The sequence below is a fragment of the Danio rerio genome, chromosome 1 (assembly GCF_052040795.2).
Source record: "Danio rerio strain M-AB ecotype USA chromosome 1, GRCz13ab, whole genome shotgun sequence".
Lineage (NCBI taxonomy): Eukaryota > Metazoa > Chordata > Actinopteri > Cypriniformes > Danionidae > Danio > Danio rerio.
Window position 1 is genome coordinate 47,118,889 of NC_141021.1, and position 27,597 is coordinate 47,146,485.

The following is a 27,597-nucleotide window of genomic DNA, read 5'->3' on the forward strand; positions in this document are numbered from 1 at the left end:
TAGGTTAGAGAATATTTGATTTATAATAAACAATACAACATGATAAAGAAAAAATCCCATTAAGTAAATAGCATACTTGTCTGTATACTAGACTCTAGACCAGGGGTGGGCAAACTCGGTCCTGGAGGGCCGGTGTCCTGCACAGTTTAGCTCAAACTCTAATCAAACACACCTGCTTGTAGATTTATAGTGATCTTGAAGACACTGATCAGCTTGTTCAGCTGCGTTTGATTTGTGTTGGAGCTAAACTGTGCAGGACACCGGCCTTCCAGGACCGAGTTTGCCCACCCCGCTCTAGACTCTCCAGAAAGACGTAAAACATTTTACTGGTGTGCCATAATATAGAAATTTAGATTTTTTTAAATAGCTAAATATTTCGAAAGCAGGGTAAGAAGTCATTGCTTTTATCCACTGAGATACATCAAGACTGTTTACTTGTTTAAAAAAAAGGCACAATTACATATTTATCCTCCAGCAAAAAATCTTTCATTTTAGTCACTTTAAAGTTCAGATGACAAATATGTACGCAAACTGAGATCAAGAGGAATTACTTTGCCAATGACCTGACTTCAGGATTTTAAGGTTGTGTTCTAGTTAGTTCAATGATGATTCAGTTCAATATGAACAGTTTGATTCACTTTAGCTCCACCGGTTCAAACTTGTAACAGTGACTACAAAACCAAACTCCATGCCATACAGAAGTTGACCTTATCAGCAGCACATTGCACATCATGACAGTTATGAAAGAATATATTAAGATAAGTTCAGGGAAGAGATACTAATCACATTATAAAAAAATATATATATATTTTTTTTACTTTTTTTGTTTATGAGAAAGTTCTGAATGTTTCAATCACATTTGTTACATTATTCTTATTCTGAAGACATAAACATGATCTTAAAATGTTGCTATCTGTTTTAAGCTACTTCACCACACCTATTATTAAAAATGTAAGGGTTTTAAAATGAATGTAAACCAAAGTGCTGAAAAATAATGGTTGTTCATTACAGTGAGTGTTTGAACAAGAGTGTTGGATTAATGTGTGATTACTAACTGGAAACTGAAGTGCAAAAGACATGTGAGAGAAAAGAAATGTGAGAGAAAAAGGAGGGGTAGTGAAAGAGACTTGTGTACAATGTATTCAGAAAGTATTCAAGCCCCTTTATTTCTTAAGATTAGTAATAAAGACTGTAAAAGTTTTAGACCTTATTTAATAGAGTTTAGACCTTAACTAATAGTTTTTTTTTAAATAAACCAATTACAATGAATTTTCTTAAAAATGTCACTCTAGAGTTAGACCTACCTGTTTCTCAACGTTTTTGAAATGTTGTTTTTTTTTGTTCAGAAAAAAGCTGTCACTATCTTTTCACAAAGATGCATGTACCCAAATTGGCAAAGTTAACTAAAGGAGGTCAAGTTTTCTCATTTATGGCTCCTAAACTTTGGAATAACCTTCCTGATAATGTCCGAGGCTCAGACACACTCTCGCAGTTCAAAAAAATAAAATAAATAAAGACCTATCTTTTTAGTAAAGCATATACACACAATGCATCACATAACATAAGTCACAGAAGTATGTTGCATGAGTGTGCTCTACGCGGGTGAGCAGGCTTGACTAACCACCTGTAGAACACTCTCCTCCTGTCCTAATGCACCAGATATTTAGATTTTTCCATCAAAAAACAACAAGATTTAGAAAATCTGAGGCTAGTTTCTGTACTGTTCTGACACCCCTCATCAAATACACTGCAGACAAGGCAGATTTGTAATTTCATGTATGTTGACAGAATATTAGTACTTTCAAGATGGAGGTTAATAGACATTAGGGCAAAACACATAATTGCTCATATAAATAAATCTGTAACAAGTTAAGGATAAAGTACGCCTACATCCAAGAAGTAACATCTGACAGGCTTATCTAGAGCACTATTGAAGCAGAGCACTTTTATTTTAGACTAAAGAGCTTTATTCTGTGAAAACAACCGTCCTGAATGTTCTTTATCCCACTTATGGTTACATGTCCCAAAACAAACAAGTTAGACACAAAACTTTGTTCTCAGCCTTAATAGTTTATTAACCCTTATGGACGGTTGCGCATGTTTTCATACATTTTGAGGGGATCTTGAGTCTTAATTTGGCCACAGCTTTGTCTGTTTTAACAAATTAAAATTATTTTTTGGTGAAAAATCTTATTTTGACATACTTTAGAAAAATGCTTTAAAATTTGTCAAAAACTCAACACACTGGCAAATTCACTACCCTTATGGTGGTGGCTTTTTCTGTCCCATTGCTGCAGTGGGCGAGAGCTTTACACACTGCAAATTAGGGAAAAAACGTGCAATTGTAAAAAAAAAAAAAACACCAGCGAATTAAGAAAAGATCTCCATCGGTTTGACAGCAAACATCTTGCAAATCCTCACAACTGAAACACATTAAGAAATCACACTACAAATTCTCACAACGCAAACAAATTAAGAAATAATAATAATATTAATAATTTTTCTTTACATTTATATATACCTTTCTAGACACTCAAAGCGCTTTACACATTGGAGGGGATCTCCTCATCCACCATCAGTGTGCAGCATCCACCTAAATGACGCGATGGCAGCTATTTTGGGCCACACCACACACCAGCTGATTGGTGTAGAGAAGACAGAGTGATGAAGCCAATTATGATATGGGGATGGTTAGGAGGCCATGATGGACAGAGACCAGTAGGCAAATTTGGCCCTACTCTTTTTTTTTTTTTTTTTGAGACTTTTTTTTTTTTTTTTGAGATTTTTAATGACCATAGAGAGTCGGGACCTCAGTTTAATGTCTCATCTGAAAGACAGCACTCACTGAGCAGTATAGAGTCCCCTGCACTATACTGGGGCGTTATGACCCACACGGACAGGTTGAGTGCTCCTTGCTGGTCTCACTAGCACCACTTACGCCAGCAACCTATCTTTCCCATGCGGTCTCCCATCCAGGCACTAACCAGGCGCAACTCTGCTTAGCTTCAGTGGGCTGTCATGTAAGAGTTGCAGAGAGCTAGCTGCTAGCAAGCTGAAAACACAACAGAAATATTTCAAGGGGACCCAAAAGACACGACGGACATGGCTATTATTATGGTTATTTAGGCTGATAATATACCAAAGACAGGGGAATTGTGTAATTAGGATGCAAAAATAAACCCAAAATTCACCTTTCAAAGATCACCTTCAACTTCACTGAGCAATAGTCACAGCACAATAAATAAATCCCAGCTGGGTGTGTCATGTTTTGGGTCCCCTTGAAACATCTCCGTGCTATTTGCATGTGTTGTGATAAATAGCAGCTTGTTTTCTTAATTTGTTTGCATTGTGAACATTTGCAATATGTTTGCTGTTTTCTTTTTTGTAATAGCATGTGTTAAATGGTCAGTTTAATTTTTCAATAAGTATTGAACAGCTTTTATAATACTCTAAAAATGTATTCAAATGGTTTAGCTTTTGCACTTAAAAAGAATAATAGCAAACTGAAATAAAATGCTGTTCTACAATTGATGTTAGGCTTAAGGGAAATATCTTAACACTTCTACATTGTGGTTTGAAGCTATAACAGTTAGGGCCCTATCATACACCAGGCGCAATAAGGCGCAAGGCGTGTTTGGCGCTATTTGTTGCTATTTTCAGATCAGCGCAACCCAATTTTCACCTTTTGCCATGCTTGGTTTAAATAGCAAATCTATTTGCACCACTTTGTGGACTGATGGATGTGCCAGTCTAAAAAAAAGGTGGTGTGTTACGGTCAGGGGCGGACTGGCCGTCTGGCAGACGCAGACTGGGCAGTTTCCCGCTGGGCCGACGTACTTTTTGGGCCAGGCTGCCGCTGATTATCGTCTTATGAACATAAAAGGCTTAGCAGCCTATCGTTTTTTCTGCCTTATTAATCGACGCTGCTGTGATCCGTGACTCTCTCTGAAAGTAAGATGCTTTTTTTCCCGGACAGACAGACCGGGCCGGCCCATGTGACACTCTGCAGCCCATTGATTCTTTTCTTTATTGACATTGGGCTGGCCCAATCACAAACTCCTATTTTGGGCTCTGTTTGAGCATGCATCGTCTGTGTGTATTTGTCAAAATATTTGAGAGTCAGAGAGAAGAAACGGAAAGGAGATGCAGAAAATCACGGAAAATACACCGGCGTTTCATTTAGCGGTTCTGAAAAGTTCTCCGTTCATTCTAGTACATGGCTAAAATGCAAATTACGTGACCACACACTCTCTGCCAAGAGCTGCAGCCAGTAGTTCAGCGGGTGAGCATAAACCCCAGGTGAGAGTATAGCGCATGTGAGACAGTTCATCTGCTGGATCTCATCTCACTATAGTTGTTAAACGTGATATTGAATTCATCTTGTTGTCTCTATCTAACAACTCTTATGTCTTTTGAATCACTTGTTCTCAGGTAACTGTTTTGGCTGAGTGCAAAGATAATATATTAATTTATGTAACACACTGATTCTGCACATTGACTGATTGCTTACCTTTATCAAATACATTTATTGTACGTTATACTTTTATAATGGCCATTGATTATTAAAATTGATATTCTGCAAAAGAGACGGGATGAAGTTCATTCTTTTCAATTAAAATGAAAGGAGGCAGTTATATTTAAGCCCTGTTTTGGCTTGTGTGAAGATGACGCTCATGTACATATGTAGCTACACGAGGCTGTTTGGTGTCTGTTAATCATAATATCAAAATGAAACAAATTTGACATATTATGTTTGAATTTTTTAGATAGTAAAACAGCAAGCAGGATGAGGTTATAAAGTACACTGTTCCCTTTGAAGATTTAGCCATGCATTAGCAGGCAGTTTTTGTTATGTTTATTATTGAAATATAGGCTGAGTGAATAGTGTATTAAATAAGCTAAATTGGCTGTAGTGTATGAGTGTGTGTGAATGAGTGTGTATGGGTGATTTCCAATATTGGGTTGTGGCTAGAAAGGCATCTGCTGCATAAAACATGTTGGAATAGTTGGCAGTTCATTCCGCTGCGGCAACCCCTGGTAAATAAGGGACTAAGGCGAAGGAAAATAAATGAATGAATAGTATATTTTTTAGAACTCAACAAATATCTTTATGGACTGTATACAGAAATTAAATTGAGATTAAAGTTTGTATTTATTTCATATATATATGGCTTTTATGTTTTATAGAATATGAGTTGATAAAAATATTGGACGTGCATAGATACATAGCATTTTGATTGAATGTAGTGGGCCGCTCTGGCCCAAAATGCCAGGGCCGATTTTTTGCCCCAGTCCAGCCCTGGTTATGGCGCATTGTTGACACATTGCTATTTTAAGGATCTGAAATAAACTGTGACATTGACCAACTAAAAACTAAAAACTGGTCTAAAGTCCAACAGAGAGCGCATTAGTTATGTGCCAAAACGGGTCCAAACACTTACATATTGCTTAATACACACAGGACGTACAGCAATATACAAATATCTTTACATATAAAAATTACAGGAATTAAAGAATTAAAATGTTGTTATTTTTATATTATTTTCTACATAAAAACCACTGCCACAATTTTGGAATTTGTAACGGACACGCTCTTAATGTTTTTGCGCCCTGCGCTTTAGACTTTGCGCCTAGATCTTTAAAATAGATCCCATTGTGTCTTATTACATTTCACTATTTAGGTTGCATTTACTTATTTTTTGTGATATAATAAATTATAGCTTTAATTCATTAGTGTGGAGTTCATTAGTTTAAGCGCAATAAATAGTGTTGGACTTTCTACTGTTATTACTGACTTTATAGTGATGAACAATTCCCAAAAAGTTTTACTGCGTACTGTTTACTGCCTGTCAATTTACTTTTAGTTAATACGACAGTTAAATACTGTAAGCAGTGCAGTTATTTAGTATGCATGTCAAAAATATGCATGTCTGTCAAAAATAATTTATGATTAAGAATTAATTGTACATTAAATTAGGTTTAATTAAAAGTGTCGAATTAACACCAAATAATTTTGAACTTATTATGTTAACTACAATCTATAAATGCACCAAGTTCAATAAACTTAATCTTATACATTTTAGGAGACCTCAAAAGTGAATGTACTTACCACAAATTCACCAAGTTCAATAAAATTCAATATGTGCGTTTTGGGAAACCCCGCTACTTAAATAAACTGAGGGATTGAGTTTACTCAATCAGACAAATTCAGTCAACTTATCAGGGTGTTTAGTGTGAGGTTGCAGTTTTTTCAAAAGGTTTTCATGTGCAAAAAAACGAGAAAGAGATGTGAGAGAAATAGGAGGGGTTGTGAAATTGAATGCGATACAAAGTGACTGGCATTTAAAATGCTAAAGGTGAATTCAAGACAAAAAAACAATCATCTGAGCCTTTCACACATCTGCAGGCCCCAGACTGCAAATGCATAAAGCTGGGACTTACAAAATAAAAGTTTTGCCTGGCAGCTTGTCTGTAATCACAAGAACTGGTGGTTTTACCATCCAGTGTGGTAAAGCTGTGAGACAATTTGGTTGCTTGTTATTAACCCGATGCCTTTTTTGTGTTCAATGTACTGTCGACAACACTTATGTTACCTCAATTGCCAAACACTACCCTGATATATCTCAGAAAAAAACATCCTTAAAGAAATATGTTGCAATTCTTTCTTTCTGTGTTTAGTTTGAATCAATAGTTAGTTAAAAGAGCTCTGAATGAATGAGGTTGTACACTGTAAAAGGCAATTACATTACATTACTTAAAAAAGTGACTGAACCCATTGTAACTGTTAAGTTGACTGAGTTCATTTACCTAAATTTAAGGCAACTAATCACTTTAAAAACAACAGGTTTACTCATGTTTTAAAGTAAAGTTAACTAGAGGATTTGCTTTTTACGGTGTAATGAGAAGAGTAGCAAGAGAATTAGTAAAACTTGATCATGTCTGAAGAAAAATCAATCTTCTCAATCATTGCATCATTTGTTCATTATATGAAAAAGATGCTCATTTTCTATCAGGACATCATCTGTTGCATTTACACATTTAATTATCCCTGAAAAAAACACAATGTGTAACTTGTGGAAAGTTGATGTGCACTAACCTGACAAAAGCCTTGGAAAACCACATCTATACATCTCTGCAATGACTCAATTGACTTATTAATAAAGTAATCTGGAATGGCAAAGAAAGCGTTCTTGCAGGACTCCCAGAGTTTATCAAGATTCTTTGGATTCATCTTTAATGCCTCCTCCTTCATCTTACCCCAGACATCCTTAATAATGTTTATAATGTCTGGTGACTGGGCTGGCCAATCCTGGAGCACCTTGACCTTCTTTGTTTTCAGGAACTTTGATGCTGGAGGCTGAAGTATGAGAAGGAGCGCTATCCTGCTGAAGAATTTGCCCTCTCCTGTGGTTTGTAATGTAATGGGCACCTCAGAAAGTTGATGTTGCCATCCACTCTGCAAATCTCTCACATCAACCCCCCCCCCCCCCCCCCCCCCCCCCCACCCCCACCCCCATGCTAAATGTAACCTTAAACCATGATTTGTCTGTTTTCTGTTAGAATCTTGGCTCCATGTGGGTTCCAGTTGCAGTATTTGTGATGATTGGGATGCAGTTCAACAGATGATTCATCAGAAAAATCTTCCTTCTGCCACTTTTCCAAATGATCCACTAGAAGTCCAATTAGTATTTGTTGCTCTTAAAACTGGGATCAATGACTAGACTTTTGTCAGTTAGCATACATTACCATGTTTTAACAAAAATATATTTTTGACCACAGAACCAGTCATAAGTGTCAATTGTTTTAACATTGAGATACATTGATTATTTACATACAAATGAAGGCTGAATAAATAAGCATTATGTATGGTTTGTTAGGATAGGACTTTATAACTTCTAATATTACTATTTCAATCTGAGGGTTCAAACATATCAAAATATTGAGAAAATCACATTACAAGTTCTCCATATCAAGTTCGTATCTATGTATAGACTATTACTCATCAAAAAATTAGGTAGGACATTTCCAAAACATTCTCATGAAACATGATATTTACTTAATATTATATATTTTTTAATAATTATTTTTTAGAGGGTTTTACCTTTATTGGGATAGGACAGTGGAGATTTTACAGACAGAAAAGTGTGGTGAGCAGGGATAGGGGAATGATCGGCAAAAGACCTCGAGCCAGGAATCAAATTCAGGTCACCGTGAGCACCTTGGTGCTGTGTAGACGCACTAACCACTAGGCTATTGGTGCCGACTGATCTTCACTTAATATTCTAATGAATTCTCGCAAAAATAGAAAAATAATTTTGACCCATATAATGTATTTTTGTCTATTGCCCAAAAATACCTGTGCAAGACTTAAAAATGACATTTGCTGTTTGTTCAAACCACTTATTTGGGAAGACAATTTAATTATTTTATGCTCAATTCACATAAATTTGTAATAAGCTAACTTAATTACTTCAACACAAATCAATTGTGTGAAAGGCATCAGTTTTGACAGTGAACATAAGCTTGGTTTTATGGCTCAGGGTCACTATTTGCAGTAATACCCTGTACATCTGTACAGTACAGAAACTAGATGTGTGAATGTTTCCTGTTTGATAAAGGGTGAATGAGACCAGAGGAGGAGGTGTGAAAATTAATGTTTTGGTATAAAATAAGGACATAAAGATCTGAGAGTTTTTGTGAGCACAGAAGGAAGACTAAAGATCAAGAAAGATGGTGAGTGAACAGCATTTTTATACCCAGTTTTAATACTGCAACATTTTTGAGCTCTTGAAGACAACAACTATAATAATAATGAGCATGTTAACACTGTTTAATATTATGTGTGTGTTTGTCTCCAGTGGAAAGCAGGATCTATTGGCGTTCTGCTGGTTCTTCTTTTTGGAAGTGGCAACTTCTTTAAAATGGAGAGAGGTAACGTTTCATTGATAATCCATTACATTTATGACGAAATTTGAAAATTATGAAAAATTTGCAACAGATTTACTAAATTAAAGCATAGATGAGATTGGAAGTTATGCTGTTGAAAGTTAATATTCAATAAATTCAGCTATAGAAATTTTATTACTTTGTTTTGTTTGTTTGTTTTTGGTGAAAGAGGTAAATCTGCCCCTAAATCCTAAAATCGTTATTGATAAAAATGAAAACTTTTTTATAAATAATTGGGACAATAAACAAAGAGTTGAAATACACTGTAAAAAATGCTGGGTTCCACACAATCAATTTTTGTTGCGACAACATAAAGGAATTAAGTTACTTTTCTTTCTTTTTTTTTCCTTTTTTTTTTACAAATTCAAGCAGATTGAGCACAAAACAATGAAACTGTCCCCCAAAAACTCAAGAATTGTGATGTTTTTAAATAAGAAATTTGAACATACAGCAAATATCATTTTTGAAAGGATAAGTCTGTCCTGTTTGAAACAAATAAACAAACAAACAAACAAACAAACTAAAAGGGGCGTCTAGTCACTCTGAAACATTACAGTTGAAGACAAAATTATTAGCCTTATTTATATATTACAATCAGTTTTATTATTGATTTTATTATTAGCCATTTTTAACTCTTATATGAATTTTCCATTCTTTTTAAAAAGTTTTTCACACTATTTCCTAAAAAAATTCTGGATTCCACATAATCCATTCATGTTATCCCAACAACATGTGACATAAATGAATTGAACATGAAACAACTAAGTTGTCCAAAAAAAAAAAAATCTCAGGAAATGTGTTATTTCAATGCATTTTAAAGAAGTAAACAAGCAGCTAAATAATTTTTTAAAGAATATTATATTTTTCTTCTGGAGAAATACTTATTTTAATGTAGCTGGAAAAGGCATTTGTAACTATTTTTTTTGCTTCTTGTTTGGCTGCCGAACAAACCACTATACTCCATTGACTTGACTAATTAACTTGCGTAGTTAACCTGATTAACCGAGTTAAGCTTTAACATTGCACTTCTTGCAAAATAACTTGCAAAATATTATGTAGTGCACTGTTAAAAATACAGGGCTTCACACTGTTCCTTCATGTTGCCCCAACACAAATTGAAGAAGTTAACTTAATTGTTTACAAATTTGAGTGGGTTGAACATAAAACAATTAAGTTGTCCCAAAAACCCCTTGTTTCAGCTCATTATAAATAAGTAGTTTAAACAAGCAGCTCAAGTAATTTTTGAGTGTGTCATCCTGGCAAGGACAAAAGGAATTTTCATTCAACAGCATTTGGGAAATATTTAATACAAGAAAAAGCAAATATTCATAGCAAAAATCAACCCAGATATCATAGAATCTAAAAAGTTCAAAGTGTAAGTCATGGTTTTTATCTGTCTTTAGGTTTTCATGCTGGAGGTGTGAATGCCACAGAGTGGTGCTCAATGCCGAAAGCATGTGATGTGCCTGGATTCTCTGATTGGTTCAGAGTGGGTCAACGCTGTGTCAAATACTTCTTCAGTCGCCTAAACTTCACTCTAGCCGAGGTATATGCTGTATAGTAGCACTACACTCTCTTATTAGTCTCCAGATTATTAATAAAAGGAATCAAAGTATTCTGTAGTCATTAACTGTTCTTCCTGCTTTACTTCCAGTTCAAGTGTAGGAGCAAAGCCCCTGGTGCACATCTGGTGTCAGTGCATAATTCACAGGATAACAATTACTTGCTCTGCATTGTGAAAAAATTTAACCCAAAAAACCTGCGCATCTGGCTCGGAGCCTATGAGTTTTTTAAGGTATACAAGGAGACAGAAGTGTATATAAAAAGTGTAAATAGCATGTTCTTCATCTTACTTACTACACACATTTTCTGTTTGTCTTCTCTCAGTCTGGTGAGTTTTTCTGGCTCGATGGATCCTTCTGGAATTTTAATCGGTGGGTTCCTGGCGAGCCCAATCATATGTACACTAGCAACGAGGAATGCTTGGAGATGAACTGGAAAGGTGAGGATGATGAGGGGGGAAACAAAATCTTGCATGCTATTGGATTATTATATTTTCAATATTGTATACATGTTTAGCTAAAGCAGGGGTCTCAAACTCGCGGCCCGCGGGCCATTTGCGGCCCTCAGTGCAATATTTTGTGGCCCGCGCCGACCGCTGTACACTGACAGAATCAGTACACTGACTCTCCCCGCTCCGCCGATTCTATCTGTACACAGCGGTCACTGGCATTCCCCGCCCGCCGTTTAAACAAAGGGGCGGGGATGCCGGTGGCGTCACCACGTACCCCGCCCCTTTGTTAGACGCTGTGACGGGAACTCGCGCCGGCCAGAACCAAGGTAAGCTGTTCCCGCCCCTGCCTGCCACCTTAGCTACCTAGCTACAGCCTGCATCTTACAGGGCTCGAAATTGCGACCATTTTGGTCGCATATGCGCCCGAAAATTAATCTATGCGACCTCATAATATATTTGGGAGCATTAGTGCGGCTGCAGATAATGGTTGTAGTGCGACCTGTTTTGATTTTTTGTAAAAACGTGCTGAATCGCTCTTCCCTGCCGCTATATTGGTTCATATTAGCTGTCAATCACTCAAGCTATTCCGCTGTCAGATGACAGGGAAGGAGCTTTTATGACCACGGGAAATGCAAACGGCTGAAGAGTAAAAACTTAAAGCACACAGGTTTGCAAACCCCACCTAAAATTGAGGTGCAGATGAGAGCAATCATGACACGTCACGTGGTGAATAATGATCCGCCAGCTGAGATCAATCGAGTACGCGCTTCTTGGAGAAGGCGCCCGAATCTCCATGCGTCGCATTCACTGCGTGTTCAGCGCAAATGTCCGCTAAAAGTCAAATCTACTACTGTACATATCATCGCCAAAGCAGCTCGCCTTTACTAAGTTTACACTGAAACTGCGTCTCATAACAAACAGCGGTATTACGCCGGTGGTATTCGCAAGAATCTTGCGCTGCCTGCTCATAAATTGGGTCGGCTGACTCGCCAGCTTTTCCACAAACATGAAAAGACAAAAGACTGAACCTTTAAATTGACACAAACTGAAACCAAAACTTTTAAAGAGTGATAGAAGTGAGACTTTACTTTCTTTCTTTTGTCTATTCTTTTTTGAGGTGTATATTATTTTTATTTTTTATTTATTTACTGATGACTGCTTTGCAGCTTTCATCATTGAATTGAATGATTTATTATAATCTTTTGTTTGTTTTGTAGCAGAAATATTATTTATTAAATTGACTTCCATATAAAAACAGCAGCACAAAATACATATTTCTTACTGCAATGCTTCATTTTTGTTTGATGCAAACTATACAATTATTTTTCATAAAGTAACAGACTTTTTATAGCAGATAACCTACATTCATGCACATTCAAGGCAGTATCATAATGAGAAATGTAATTCATTGTTATTATTATTGTCATTTTCATCATCATTATTTTCTATGGCCTAATTATTAGACATTCATTTTGGATTTATTGCACACAAATATCAAGGTCTTCGCAGCATTAGTTAGATAGTTGTTTCTGTTTTTTGTCAGTCCTATTGATGTTGTTTTAAAATACAATAAATCCTTTAAAAAGCAATTTGCAGCGGTGCTCATTCAGTTTTGGCGGGTGCTCCTAAATTTTTTCTGGTGCTCCTAAATTTATTTTGGTGCTCCTAAATATTTGAAGTTGGGAGCACCGGTGCTACCAAGTAAAAAAGTTAATTTCTAGCCCTGTCTTATATATATTATAGGTAGATACAGACTGGTACAGACTGATGTGACTGGAGTGGGGTGTGGGTATTTTATTTATACATATATACGCCTTTTTTTTAGGTGAGGGAATGGAAGTTTTGAGTGAGTTCCCCCACTTTTTTCCCTAGGACTTGGCCTTTTTGGGAGCACATATTTGTGTGAGAAGTTATTCTCCACCTTGAACTTCAATAAGTCAAAGTACAGGTCTAGACTTAATGATGATCATCTTCAAGCCATACTGAGGGTCTCAACTGCTTCCGCTCTAAAGCCAAATGTGGTTCAGATTTGTGAGAAGAAGCGCTGTCAAGTCTCTGGCAGTAAGGAGTAGGCAAAAGATGCCATGTTCAGAAGAACTGTTCATAATCTTCACTCAATGTTCTATTAATGTTCAGGACACTTCATGTTCAGAAGAAATAATTAAAACTGTTAATAATGACATTTGAGGAATTTTTTTTTGTGAAATCCCTTATGCGGCACAGCCTCACCCAGACTTTGCCTCCTGCGGCCCCCAGGTAAATTGAGTTTGAGACCCCTGAGCTAAAGGTTTCATTAGTGAGGCAGTGAGAATGGAGCTAAAGCACAATTCAGAAGGTAAAAACATTTTACTGTCCTTTCAGAAGCTGGAAAGTGGAATGATGACAAATGCAATGTCAGAAAAAGCTTCATCTGTGCCTTCAAGCGTAAGGAGTTCATGGAAATACGCTCTGTGTGATCTGCGCTTTTATCAGATCAGGCTCATTCTAAAAAACGTACCCCAAAAATACATTTCTGGAGAGCCCCAAATACGTCCCAGGAGCTAAGTTTTTTTGCAGTTTTTGTTTTCGCAAATCAACCAGAGACTGCTGTGTATGCATTTTCAGATCTCAAATATGTCTTGCGAGTGCCATTCGCTAAACCCTTCCCTAAACCCAACCAATAGTGTTTTCAAAAGCAAAGATTTTTTTGGCTTCTGATTTTCACTTACCTACTTTCTGGAATCCTCAAACCCTGTCATCGTGGTCAAGTCCTCTCTGCATCTCAAGTCCACTGATGTACATGGCGAACTAACTGGACAAACTGGTAACGGCGGGAAAGCCGTCCATACGGAGGTAAGCAGTCAGCTGGTTAGCACGAAAAGGAACAGCATACTGCCACCTCATAGCGTTTGTTTTAAAAACAACATGCAGCCATACGTACAACTGGATACATAATTTGTGATCTCCGGACATGTATATAGGGCTACGTTTTCTGAATGAGCCTATGTTGGCTTTTATCATCACATGTATCTTTCTGAATAAATCTGTTTTTTGCATCAACAAAAAGTAAAAAAAAAAGTTAATAAAGAGATTTTTTGCAATCAAAATGATATGATTTTATTTATTGCCTGTCTGATGATTGAATGTTCATATTATTCTTTTTGTTAAAAGTGCTTCAAATATACTTATGTACAATCTTTGACATGAATTATAAAATTAAACATGTTTATGCTACATAAAGATCTATAAATAAACAGATCATTTAAGAGATATTTGTCAAGAAATATTTGAACATTTGAAAGATATATAAACTTTAGCCGTCACATTTTGAATACTCTAGAGTTTCATTCTCAGAAGGAAGAACACAATAACGCGGCTTTATAATCAAAGACACAGAAAAAACACACAATATAACATTGTCTGATAATAAATGTGATTGTAATGTGGAAAAAGACAATGCTCTGCATAATCTGCAGTTATAAATGAACAGGAGTACTAATAATGTCAATAATATAAAAGTTACATTTTATCTTTAAATGTACATTAACATGATGAATCTTATTTATAACTTCTGTTCTAAAAAATAAAAGAATAGTTAGTGTAAGAATTGAAGAATTATCCATCGTCTTAAAGGAACACTGAGTTAAACAGGTGATTTTTACCTTTTCTGAATCCATTTAGCCGATTTCTGGACCTGGCAGTAGCACTTTTAGCTTAGCATAGATCATTGAATCGGATTAGACCATTAGCATCTCACTCAAAAATGATTTACAAAATAGTTAATTTTGTTGTGCTAAAGAGAATTATTTGTGCTTATTTTGCTATTTAAAGCTTGACTTGTTACATTGTGTACTAAAGGCGACAAAAAGTTGACATTTTCTAGGCCGACATGTATAAGAACTATTCTCTCGTTCTGGCATTATAATCAAGGAACTTTGCTGCTGTACCTTGGCTACAGCAGCCACAATCATGATGTCTTAGTATACGTGTATTATTATGAAAATTCAATAAACTTCATTATAAATATTTTCTAAAATCACAAAAACTGTGCACAACTTTGTAATTGAAACCATGCTAACAACTGTTAGCTGACATGTAGCTGTGAAGTTACATACAGTCAAATTGAAGTTTTGTCTTTGGCTGTTGTGAGCTATAGAGAGTGATCAGCTCTGCTTGTACTGTTATTGACTTGACAGCTGCAGATGAAGACTCCAGAGGTCCCGGAGTTACTGGCTAGGAGTGCATTTTGTAGGTAAATCAGGAGGTGTGGAAAAGGGGGTGCTGTGACGTGGTAGAAATGCGGTCAAAGGAGATTCAGTCAGGATGACTGGGGGAATCTTGTAGAATATGGCATTTGACTTTTCTGCTTTTACTGAGAGAGAAAATAAGAAAGACAACCATGTTAAGTTCATTTGTTTCAATTAGTGCCCCATTATGCTAATTTAAAGTTTCCTGATTCAGTTTTGAGGGTCTCCTGTGCTGTTTTACATACATTCATTCATTTATTTTCTTGTCAATTTAGTCCTTTTCTTAATCCGGGGTCGCCACAGCGGAATGAACCGCCAACTTATCCAGCAAGTTTTTTACACAGCGGATGCCCTTCCAGCCGCAACCCATCTCTGGGAAACATCCACACACACATTTACCCACACGCTCATACACTACGGACAATTTAACCTACACAATTCACCTGTACCGCATGTCTTTGGACTGTGGGGGAAACCATAATTAAAAGGAAACGCATAACAAAATACAAATTTCAGCACTATTCAGCACAATGATAACAACAGTGATGGCATTGGTTTCATAGACAAAGCAAACCAAACTCTTCCAAACTTTAAGTACAACTACAGTGTTCAAACCACACTCATTCTGAAAACATACTGCTATATACATACTGCTATATACATTTCTGGAGAGTGCCAAACACGTCCCATGAGTTAAGTTTTTTTTATTTATTTATTTATTTGCAGTTTTTGTTTTCGCAAATCCACCAGGGGCTACTGTGTATTTTACCACATTCTCACCCTGTTATTTACTTGTTTATTTAATTTTTTGGCTTTCTGGAACTTTTCTTTGTCAACACCCATCTGCGTCTCAAGTCCACCACTGTACATGGTGAGCTAACTGGACAAACTGGTAACAGCGGGAAAGCCTTGTGGCGGATGTAGGGCGTGCTCACAGTATACTCTCCGAATCGTGCCCAGGCTCGTTTCCCAGATCGTTTGAGAAGTGTAAGTGCTCTGAATCTGGATTTATTAATCATTCTTACTGTTAAATGAATGCAAACTGTCGTGGATAATTAAAGATGCAAACCCCTCACTGCACGACAGCTGCACCTTCAGCAAACCTCCTAATTTCTGCAGCACGAGGACTTTAAGATCATTTATGAGCGTCAAAAGTGGCTGATCTGTTCGGCAAAATATTTGACTGCGTGTCACTGCATATCAAACGACTTAAACGATATAACTAAACAAATCTCCATTGTGCTGAGAGAAAGCGCTTACTGAACAGCGCATCATCGATGACGTAAGCATGCCCAGGCCCGAATGTAAGCAATGCTTTGGCCTGGTTCAAGGCAACTGTACATAGTGTGAGTCTTGCAAGGGGTAAAGAGACAAACCCCATCCACCCAACCCCCAGTGTTCACTTTCGTCCCCAACAATGTCCCTATCCCTCACCTCTTCCCTTCACTTTTATCCTTGACACCCCCACCCCCTCCCTTTAGACTTATGCGCAAAACTGTAATACTTCTTAAAACATTTGCGAATAAAGCTATGTTTCTAGACAATGAGTCAAAAAGAACAACATAAACTGGTGGTGAATGTCAAAAAGAAAAAACTGACTTTGCTGCAGTAAAAGAAGACCGTCGGCCTTTTTTCTTCTATTAAACATTACTTGAAGACAATGCAACACAATGTATGCAGAGATAATAATACTGAACAAGTGATGATTGACTTTGGTTAAGGGATTTTAGAAAAACCAAAATAACATTTTAGACGTTTTACAATAGTCTTTACAAGGTCTGCTGGTTTGTACTTTAATGCCAACATCCCATTGCACTCATTTTTGTTATCACATGATGCTGGAATTTATTCGATAAGTGAGATTCCATCATAGTTTCTACATTTGTTCTTATCAGATAAAACGTTTATCTCACTTATTTGTACGCATACATTTTTTTAATGAGCATTTTTCATTATTTTTGCTCATTTTGACATTTCTGTTAAGTATTTACTAAAATGTGGTATTCCAAAATGCACAAAAGGATGAAAACATAGCTGATACAGTAGCTCTATGAATTGTGCACATGGATATTTGCCTTTGTTGACCTTTTAAGATTCACAAACAGCTATGCTGCACAATATGAAGGATGTAATATCATTAAGAAGCATGATGGGCACTTGAACTCAACTGTTGCTGCTGAGCTTTTTTTCTCTTACCTTTTTTGTGTTTTTTTGGTGGTCGGTGGGGTCTCTTTTTGCTAAGACGGATTCGACTCTTGAGGGCGGAGTTGTCCAACAATGCAAACGACTGGAGAAATATTTTTTCATGAATTTATTCCATGTTATACTAAGTTATTACTATGGAAGCCCGTCCCTGCCACTGCATAATAAATAAGTAAAAATATTTACAAATTATACTTAATAACTTTAAAAATTCTGACTTTATTACTCAGGATTCTAACTTTATAATTTATAATTGCGACTTTATAACTCGGATTTCTGACATTAAAAGTCAAAATTCTGACTTTGGAACCCAGAATTGCAACTTTATACCTCGGAATTCTGGATTTTTAACTCAGAATTGTGACTTTAAACTTGGAATTTTGACTTTATAATTTAGAATTCTGACTTTAGAACTCGTATTTCTGACATTAAAAGTCAGAATTCTGACTTTAAAACTCGGAATTCTGACTTACTAACTCGGAATCCTGACTTTATAACTAGGAATACTGACTTTATAACTCGGTATTCTGACTTTATAACTCAAAATTTTGACTTTATAACTCAGAATTGCGACTATAACTCAAAATACTAAAAAAGAAAAAAGAACTCGGAATTCTAACTTAAGGACTAGGAATTTGACTTTAATACTCTGAGTTCTGACTTTTTTGTTTTATTAATTAATCATTTTGTATTATTCAGTGGCATGAACGGGTTGCTATAGTGATTTCTCATAATAAATCCTGTGAAAAATGTGTTCCCCACCTTAATTGCTGAAAAGTCTATCAGATTAACTTCTGATGCCTTCCTTTTCGCTATTGGAATGTCATTTTTGGGAAGAATATAGATGTCCACACAGTCATAGATGTCATCTGATTTCTTTGACTCACAGTCTGTCTTCTGTTTAACAGCATTATTAGTTAGAAGTGATTTTGGGATGGCAAAAACACTTGCATCTGATTCAACTCGTTCTACACGTGCTACTCGAGCATGACTGTTGACTTCTGCAGCTTCCTCTTGTTGAACATCATCAACACTGTCCTGAGTGGTCTTTATGTCCTGTGGTGGGTCCGGTTCTGGTATAGTCTCAGGTACGCCGACCTGATTATCTGTTTCTAGTTTGGAAAGATCACACGAGATTGACTGATCACTAGTATCTTTCTCATCCAAACTGCTTTTACTAGGCAAGTAGTTGAGCCATTCGTCTCCTGTGAATATTTCCTCCATTAGGTTGATAGGTTCAATATTGAGTTTGAAGTCTCTTAAGGTAAATTTTCTGTTTAGAAAGATGGAAAAATATATTAGATTAAACAACTGAAAAACGATTCTTATCAGATTAAACGAGTTTTATTATTTAAGTAGTAAATAATGTAAATGTGGCGGAGCAAAAAAAAATCTAAAACACATCAAGACATTTGTTATTTTGTAATGTAAATGTAATGTAATGTGTATTTATATATATGACCACACACCCAAAGCACTTCACAATCATGAGGGGGGTCTCTCCACACTACCACCAGTGTGCAGCATCCACTTGGATGATGTGACTGCAGCCACAGGACAACGGCGCCAGTGCGCTCACCACACAACAGCTGTTGGTGTAGTGGAGAGACAGTAATAGAGCCAATTCGGTGGATGGGGGTGATTTGGAGGCCATGATCAGTAATGGCTTACACTGGGGTTACACCCCTAGTCTTTACGAGAAGTGCCATGGGATTTTTAATGACCACATAGAGTCAGGACCTCGGTTTAACATCTCATCCGAAAAACGGATTTTAATCACCCCGTTTTTGTTCCATTTTCTTACAGAGAAAACTTAATTTAAAACTTAAAACTTAACTTAAATATTTTAACTCCACTCAGTATATTTTATGCTTTCACTAGACATTATATTTGGTTTCAGTGCTGTAGAAATTCAGAGTTTTTAAAATTATCCTGTAAATCACAAACTACAGGAAAAGTTTTGGAGTGGATAGTGGGAAATCTTGTAGTCGCTCCTGAATGTTATCACTGAATTGAATGGGCATTATCAGTGGTTATCAGCTGATAGATATGGGCCAGTAGGGGCCTTCTGCACCTACTGGTAGGCTCAAAAGGCTGTTATCATTCATCCACATGGTTAATCAACTATACTAATTAGAGGAGACTCCAGATCTGTTTTTACATTACTGTGACGGTTGGGTTTAGGTCAACCCAAGCTCATTCCGAAAACGTAGTCCCGCGGACATTTCTGGAGACAGCGGAATACGTCCCGGGGGGTACGTACGGCCGAATTAATTTTTTTCAAGCGAACGCTGCGGGGCGGTGTGATGCTGTTCCCTTTTGCGCTTGCCTTACCTCCTTGTGGAGGGCTTCGCCGCTGCAACCCCTTTGTCCACTCAGCTCACCGTGTACGTCGGCAGGCTTGAGATGCAGAGAGAAGTTGACCACGACGACCGGTTTCGAGTCTAGGGAAAAGCGGTTCCAGCAATCAGGTAAGACAAAAACAGAATCCCAAAAATTAAGTCAATGAGTTTCGTAACAGGGTGAAAACGCGGTGAAATCCAAAAACGCGGTAGAAAAATAATAAATTAATCGGGGCTTTTATTTTTTTTGGACGGCTTTTGTAAACTGTTGCTCGGGTTTAGGGAAGCGAGCGGGCGGGCAGATCAATTGGTAAAATTAGTTGGGTTCAGGGAAGGAGGAGGGCGGGTCGGCCGATTGGCCGGTAGCGCAGTCAATTATCCGGTCAGTCGGACAGCGGCCTCTGGTGGGTTCACGCGAGAACGGCGCGGGCGCGAACCGCACTCGCGAGAGAAGTCTGAGGTGCAAAAAAGCGCACAACAGCGGCCTCTCGTGGATTCGCAAAAACAAAAACTGCAGCCGTACGTACCCGCCGGGACGTATTCCGCGGTCTCCAGAAACGTCCACGGGACTGCGTTTCCACAATGAGCCTGGGTTGGTTTAGGTTTGGGGTAGGTTTAGACGTTAATAAAATACAATTAATGGGAAATTTTAAAAATTATATATGCTTGTTAACATCTAAGTATGTGATCTATAGGTGATTAACCATGAAAACAACCCTACTAGCCCATATCTATCAGCTAAAAAACACTGATAATGCACATTCAAACGAGTGATAATATCTGAATCGACTGGTAGTCAAAAAAGTTTGCCTTAAAGGAATTCACCCCCACAAAAATGACAATTTCCTTATCATTTACTCAAACTCGAGATGTTCTAAGTGTTTACAAAAAAGAAGATATTCTGATAAATGTTTGTAAAAACCAACCAATGACATCTGTAGGAACTAAACATAGCATGGATGTCAATAGCTGCTCATTTCCAGCATTTTTCAAGATATCTTCCTTTGTGGATAATGAATAAATGATGACATCATTTTTGACTGAGCTCTCCTTTTAAATGATGAAATAGTGATTTTTAACTAACAACGCGCTGCGTGTGGAACTCCAGACATTACCGTAGGCTACACATTTCCTGGTCTGGAGGCTCTTTTGAGCAGATTAACTGTTTCAGGGGTCAGCAGTAACAGATCTCTACTACTACAAACATGTTTGTGTTTGATTTCTTCCATCACTTCATATAAAAGGAATGCCACACAACCAGATGTGGGAAATGCGAGTTATAAATAGATGGACTGAGTAATGCTACTCATAAGGAAGTCGAAGAAACAAAGCATATTTCAAATGAGGAAAAGAGTGTTAAAGGAACATTTCACTGTTTAGAAATGGTCTCCTTTTACAAGTGTCCTAGAGATAAACAGTTGAGTTTCACCATTTTGGAATCTATACACCCAATCTCTGGGAGCCCTTTTAGCTTAGCCTAGATTAGCATATATCATTGAATGGGTTAGATCAGGAGTGTCAAAGTTAATTCCTGGATGGCTGCAGCCCTGCAGAGTTTAGTACCAGCCCTGCTTCAAACAAGCCTAAAGCACTCAATTCATTTGATCAGGTGTGTTTGAATAGGAATGAAACTGTGCAGAGCTGCAGCCCTGCAGGAACTGAGTTTGACACCTGTGGGTTAGATCATTAGCATCTCGTTTACTTATTACCAAAGAGTTATCAAAGACTTAGTTATGGCATCATCAGATTACACCGTTTGTTGTGAGTACACATCATATTGAGGTGAAAATGTGTCTTTGAGCAGACAGTCTATTGTTACACTAAGACTGCTAGCTGACCTGTGCTTGCAAGGTTGGTGTGATTTCACAAAGTAGGACATCTTCTGCACCTATGCTGATACTGGAGCATTCATTCTAGTAATGTTTTTAGTACATGTTTTTCTTTGGGAGCACTTTTAGCTTAGCTTAAAAAACCAGTAGAGTCAGCAGTTTCTTCAGTGGTCTTGTTTCGATTTGACAGGTTTAGCCTTACTCTCTTCATAATAACATAAGTTTTTTTTAAAAAATGTAAATGTTCAACGTTCATGAACATTATTTCTGCAGGAGTCCTGTAGGATGTATCGAGGCTACAACTTCCTAAAATTCCACATTAAATCATGGCATTATCAAAGTATGCCTTTGTTTGTTGTGAATATGCATCCTCTAGTGGCGAAAATGACATACTGCATTTTTGAGCAGACTACTGTTACGCTAATGACTGCTAGCTGACATGTGGTTGTAAGGTTCACCAATTAGGACATGTTCTACATCTGTGTTGATCCTGAAACAACTTTCTAATCAGCTAATCGGAATTAAGGGATAAGTTTAGAGTTTATGTTGAGTTTAGGCTTACAGTTAGGGTAATGTGCTTCTACATGATTGTTATCCAATTATTATTTCCCTCTAATTTTTGGAATAATTTACAGTTAGGTTTTGGTTTAGGGGTAGGGATTAAGTACGGATTAAATTTTTGAACAAAAATTATGTTTAAGGATCAACATAGGTGTTAATCCAGGATTGCATTGTACTTAGCAAAAATCCCACAATGTTCACAAAGCAACTTGATATAATGTCCAAAGTCTTACCAATAAATGTGAACTAAACAGATTTTAATAAGTACAGGGATGCAAATGTAAGTGTGGTAGTTGGGTATTGAAATATGTCTAGCATATCACACCTGTCTAAGATAACATATTTTCCCTTTTTCATTGGGAGAGGTGGTGGAATGTCTGGATCCTCAGCTTCCATCTGCATGGAGAATAGTTCAGATTTAAGTTAGGTGGAAATAAACAAGAGGAAAATTGAAATATCAGCTAACAAAAAAAGTTTACAGCTGTCATTCAAATAGTTCATAATGTAAAGGCCCCAATATACTTGATGAACAGGTCATTTGATACAAAAATCATGCAAAACTGAAGCTCATTTTTAGTTTATTATAACACAGCTAGTCAACTCACACTTTCCAGAGAAATTCAAGCTACCTTTGGTTCAATGTAATAGGTAGGCATGGCTCGGTGACTTCACCTTCTTTACTATAGAATCAGTCACTACATTCCATTCTGAAGGGCTCATTCCTATGCCCTGAACCAGGGTGCAAAAACTCGGTTCTGGAGGGCCGGTGTCCTGCATATTTTAGTTCCAACCCCAATTAAACAAATCTGAATCAGCTAATCAAGCTTTTTATATATACTAGAAACTTCCAGGCAGATGTGTTGAAGGAAGTTGGAGCTAAACTCTGCAGGACACCGGCCCCCCAGGACGAAGTTTGGGCACCCCGCCCTCAACCCTTCGAAGGGTTTACCCTCCAGACTAGAGTTTCAGTTTCAAAGGGATTGTGGCATAGGGATGAGCCTTATTTTAACTTGCTGTCCGACACCAAACAACTTTCCTGCGCCAAGGATTGTATCAGGGCCTGAAGTGTCCTTCAGTTGTACCCTTCAAATTGCTTCATTCTGAAAAGGCCAGTTTTTACCCCTTCGGTTTGGAAGGACACTTCTTATGTTTTCATTTCTGAAGGGCCCTTCAGAAGGCCATACATGTATATATCTCATTTGGAAAGTAGCGATCATATCTAGTTAACTTCCGTTCAGTAGTCAAGGTCAGAAGTACAAAAGTAAAAGCACTTAATAACTGTTTTATAGTAAAAACTATACGAACCCTTGTATTGTTTTTCATACTGTAAAGCTGTTTGTTTTAAAGAAATCTGTAGTGTAAAGTGAAACTTTAAAAAACAAAGACTTTAAGGCTGAAGTGCCCAGAGCTCATAAGTGCCATAATCAGATGCTTTCTTAACTGTTGTTTTCTCGCCGTCTTTTTTGTTTGTACTGAGAGACTATTACTCAAACAGCACAATAACTCTGATGAAAAACAACATATTTTTATAAGTTTGAGGAAAGCAGGAAAGATAGAACTTCTTTGTGAGTAGATTGGGGCCTCAACAGGATAGTTTACCCAAAATAGAAAATTTCCTCATGATTGAATAGACGTCAATAGCTGCTTTTTCCAGTAAACATCCTTCAGTATATCTTACTTTGTGTTCAACAGGGGAAAGAAACTCAAACAGGTTTTGAACAAGTGCAGGAGTGTAAATGAAGACAGAATTTTTAGTTTAGTGTGAATTATTCGTTTAAAAGATCTGTCAGGCCTTTGAACTATGAGGAAGTATACATACAGGCTGTTCCTCTTCCTCCACGTTGTCTTCTGCACTCGTACTTGTGTTCTGCTCACAATCCTGCTTTTCTTTAAACCTTTCTTTCAGTTTTTGAGTAAAATTCTTCATCTTGTGTTTCACTCCTTTCTTCTGTGTTTTGGCGAGCGAGTTATCTTGTTCTGTCATACCTGAATTCTCCAATGTTACAATCTCAGCTGCTTTGCTCAAGTGTTTCGGTGTCATTATATCTGCACAGTTGTCAAATTCCTGTGGGTTTAAAGCACTCGGGGCTGATAGTGGTCTCTCTTCTTTAGGCTTGGTGCTCACTGGCTCTGAAGCAGATCTTGTTGTCCTTCCTACTACCTTTTTAGCAGTCTGAGCGTTGCTTGTGTCCATGCTAACTGTACTAGAAGAACCAGAGCAAGCCTCATCAAGTACTTCAGTTTTAGTCTGTGCAAAGTCAGCTCTGTCTGAGGAAAATGAAAGGTCAGGATTTGGTGCTGATGATTGTTGAGATGGTTCGTCCAACAATAATGCAGCTTCAGACTTGTCCTCGACCATGCTAGGGTCTTTGTTGTTTTTGACCTCCACCAGTTTACTTTCTTTCAACTCTGCCACCTTTGTTAGCAATGCCAAAGGAACAGAGCTGAAAATCCTTCTCTCCCATTTAGGAAACTCCTCTGGAGCCCCTTTGGATTCTTCTTTTCCATCTTCTCTGTCAGAACTCCTGGCTGTTTTTTTCTCATCGCCATCAGTTCTGACTTTGGAATCAAAATCACTCCTGTCTTCATTTGTTAAAGACTCCACAGAGTGGTGAACCACACTTTTAGAGGTCTTATCTGTCAGCACACGTGATCTGTCTGTTGAGTGATGGTTGGCTCTCTCCTTTTGGATCATGAGCTTGTTCAGCATAGACTCCAGGAGTGGAATATCACTTCGCTGACCTTGCCTTGCATCACTCGGCATTGACTCAGACACATTAAATGTGCCAGAATGTGACTGTTCCTCATCACCACAAGATCTGCCCGTGCTATCCGAATCTTTACTCCGTTTATTTATTGAACATCCTTCAGAGCATCCTTCTGTATCTGGGAGTTTATCTGTTTTGGGATTGTTGAAAGTCCCTTTTGGACGTTTCTTCAGCACAGATTGAAAAAACGGGACATGGTTCAGCTGACCATCCTTTGCATCACTCTGCAAAAAAGAGACACAAGACGTTCTTATTATTTATATTATTTATGGCATTATTCACCTTTCACTAGCTGTACTGAAGTCTGTATGAAACAACAGTTATCTCTAACGTGATATGTGTGGCATAATACCAGATTTCGGTAAAAACCCAAATTAAACAAACATAAAAAACAAAAATAAAACAAAGCAAAAAATAAATAAATACAACAAAACAAAAAAAATATGAAAAATGAGATTGTAACAACAATGAAATGACAAAAGAAGAAAGTGCTGAACTACTGAAATGTATTTAACACCTTATATAAAAGGCCTTTTTGGTGATGTACGCTTAAAGACGCCTCTGATGAATGCATGAAGTCACATGCACTGCTCAGTGTGAGTTTTTCACAGACTTCAACAGAGTATAAAAATCTCTATGGTTCTGTGGGTCTCGTCTATCAGGTCTGAGCTTTACTTTGTATTTCCTATTGGATTCATATCAGGTGATTGGCTGGGCCATTCTACAGCTTGATTTTCTTTCTCTGAAACCATTTGAGAGTTTCCTTGGCTTTTGGATCATTTTTTTGCTGAAATGTCCACTCTGGTTTCATCCTGCTAATGTAGATGTTGGACTGTAGCAGCTAACATTAATTACACTAATGAAGGGCAGAGGTTTGCTGAAGAACTACTGAAAGATTTCATGCTGTCTGGGCTTTCACTGCCTTTCTTCACCTCCCTTTCTTCATGTGTTCAGTGTCATTTCATTTTATTACACATAACTTCATTGGTAAACTAGTTAGTTTTGTTTTCTTTGCATAAATTTTTTTTTAATTAATATTACCAACATGAAAGGATTTCAAGTCAACAGCACCTTAAGACATGTTTTCTGAGAAAAATAGTGACATGTTTAATACTTATTTCCCCCACTATATGTATAATTAAGTGTGCATTTAAGCAACATTGATGTACTAGAAATGGAAATAGTTTTCCTTTTCATTTTTCTGAAAGTTTAGCATCTGCAACAGCACTAGCAAAACAATACGTTAGATTGTAGACAACCATTGATCATCCAAAGCACATTTAAAAAGGGGGTCTTTTATATTTGGAAAAGTACAAAGTGAATAAAAGTGCTTCTCAGACAAGGTAAAACATAAGATGGGGTTTGATTTTTGTCCATCTAATATTGACTGTTTCGTAGTTTGCTACTGGTCCATTTCATGTGAGTGACAGGTTGTACCGCATTCACGTGTCATTATTTAAATTTACTAAATTTACAGTAATTAGGACAAATGCATTTTTTAAAAGACCTGCACAATTTACTTTCAGCGATAGGCCATACAAAATAACATTTGTGATTTCACGTTTTTTTTTTTTCAAGTTTAAGTTCCTGTACTTTGTAATTTTTATAGGTTAGAATATTATCAACAGATTTTTCATTCATTCATTTTTTTTTCCACTTAGTCCCTTTATTAATTAAGGGTCGCCAGAGCGGAATGAACCGCCAACTTATTCAGCATATGTTTAAGCAGCGGATGCCCTTCCAGCCACAACCCAACACTGAGAAACACCCTTTCATTCACACACATGCACTACGGCCAGTTTAACTTATTCAATTCACCTATAGCGCATGTCTTTGGACTGAGAGGGGAACCGGAGCACCCGGAGGAATCCCACACCTACACGGGGAGAACATGCAAACTCTACACAGAAATGTTAACTGACCCAGCCGTGGCTCGAACCAGCGACCTTCTTGCTGTGAGGCAGTCATGCTATACCCACTCCACCACCGTGCTGCCCTCAACAGATTTTACTTACTCATCTTATATACCATGTTTTGTTTCTCTTCACTCTACAATTACATGAATACGAAAATTTAACTTTAACATTTATATCGAGCACAGGCCAATAATCCTCATACCTTTGCGGTTTGTTCCTCCATGGTCTCTCATATTCGGTCATGATTTCATCTCCAAAGTTGCTTTATTTGTTTAAAATGAAAACTCGAGTCTCTCTTTTCTTCCATCTGTTATCAATAACTCTTGTAAAACAGTAGTGCAGTCTGTGTGAAGCACTTTGTGTCTGTTCCTTCTTCTCTTTGACACAGACTGCCTTCTTTCTGACGTTTACATTCCTTTAGTCTTATGTTTCAGTACTGCCAAAACCTGTTCTCTAAATGTTATCTGCCAATCCATTCTTCTTCCAACCATGGCCTATTAAAGGTATATAAACACACCAGTGTGTTCCAGTGTTTTCTTCTGCATTGATTGGATTGATGTAGGATGTCTTTTATATTTCAAAATGGATGCAATGCTATGGAGGCAGGTACATTGTAGAATATTATATTGACAATGCCTGCAGCTAAATGTGTCTTTATGCTGTTACTTTTCTTTTTACATTAAGTAGACTCAGTAAATTCCAGTCATTCCTGGGGAGTCCGCAAGTAAACAGGAAACAATTGAACATTTCTTCAAGAAAAACCTTCAGATAAAGTGCCAAAGAATCTTTTCGT

At 37.3% G+C, this 27,597-nt stretch overlaps 3 protein-coding genes across 3 annotated transcripts in view; 2 read left to right on the forward strand and 1 right to left on the reverse strand.

Moving 5' to 3' along the window:
- Nucleotides 1-16,095, forward strand: part of ssrp1b (structure specific recognition protein 1b) — a 75,552-nt gene extending 59,457 nt beyond the window's left edge. Inside the window, exon 14 of the transcript XR_015476886.1 lies at nt 16,063-16,095. The gene's annotated coding sequence lies outside the window, so the exon portion shown is untranslated. The remainder of the gene's footprint in view (nt 1-16,062) is intronic.
- si:dkey-9i23.5 lies at nt 8,706-13,628 on the forward strand. The gene is given in 6 exon segments (NM_001145609.1): nt 8,706-8,733; nt 8,859-8,931; nt 10,350-10,492; nt 10,601-10,741; nt 10,834-10,948; nt 13,322-13,628. Coding segments are annotated over 6 exon segments (570 nt in total). The 5' UTR covers nt 8,706-8,730; the 3' UTR covers nt 13,417-13,628.
- On the reverse strand, nt 15,073-27,195 carry si:dkey-9i23.6. The gene is given in 7 exon segments (XM_087237560.1): nt 15,073-15,250; nt 15,253-15,311; nt 17,383-17,473; nt 18,151-18,661; nt 22,446-22,516; nt 23,940-25,112; nt 27,007-27,195. Coding segments are annotated over 7 exon segments (1,980 nt in total). The 5' UTR covers nt 27,028-27,195; the 3' UTR covers nt 15,073-15,196.
- Nucleotides 27,196-27,597: the final 402 nt, after the last annotated feature.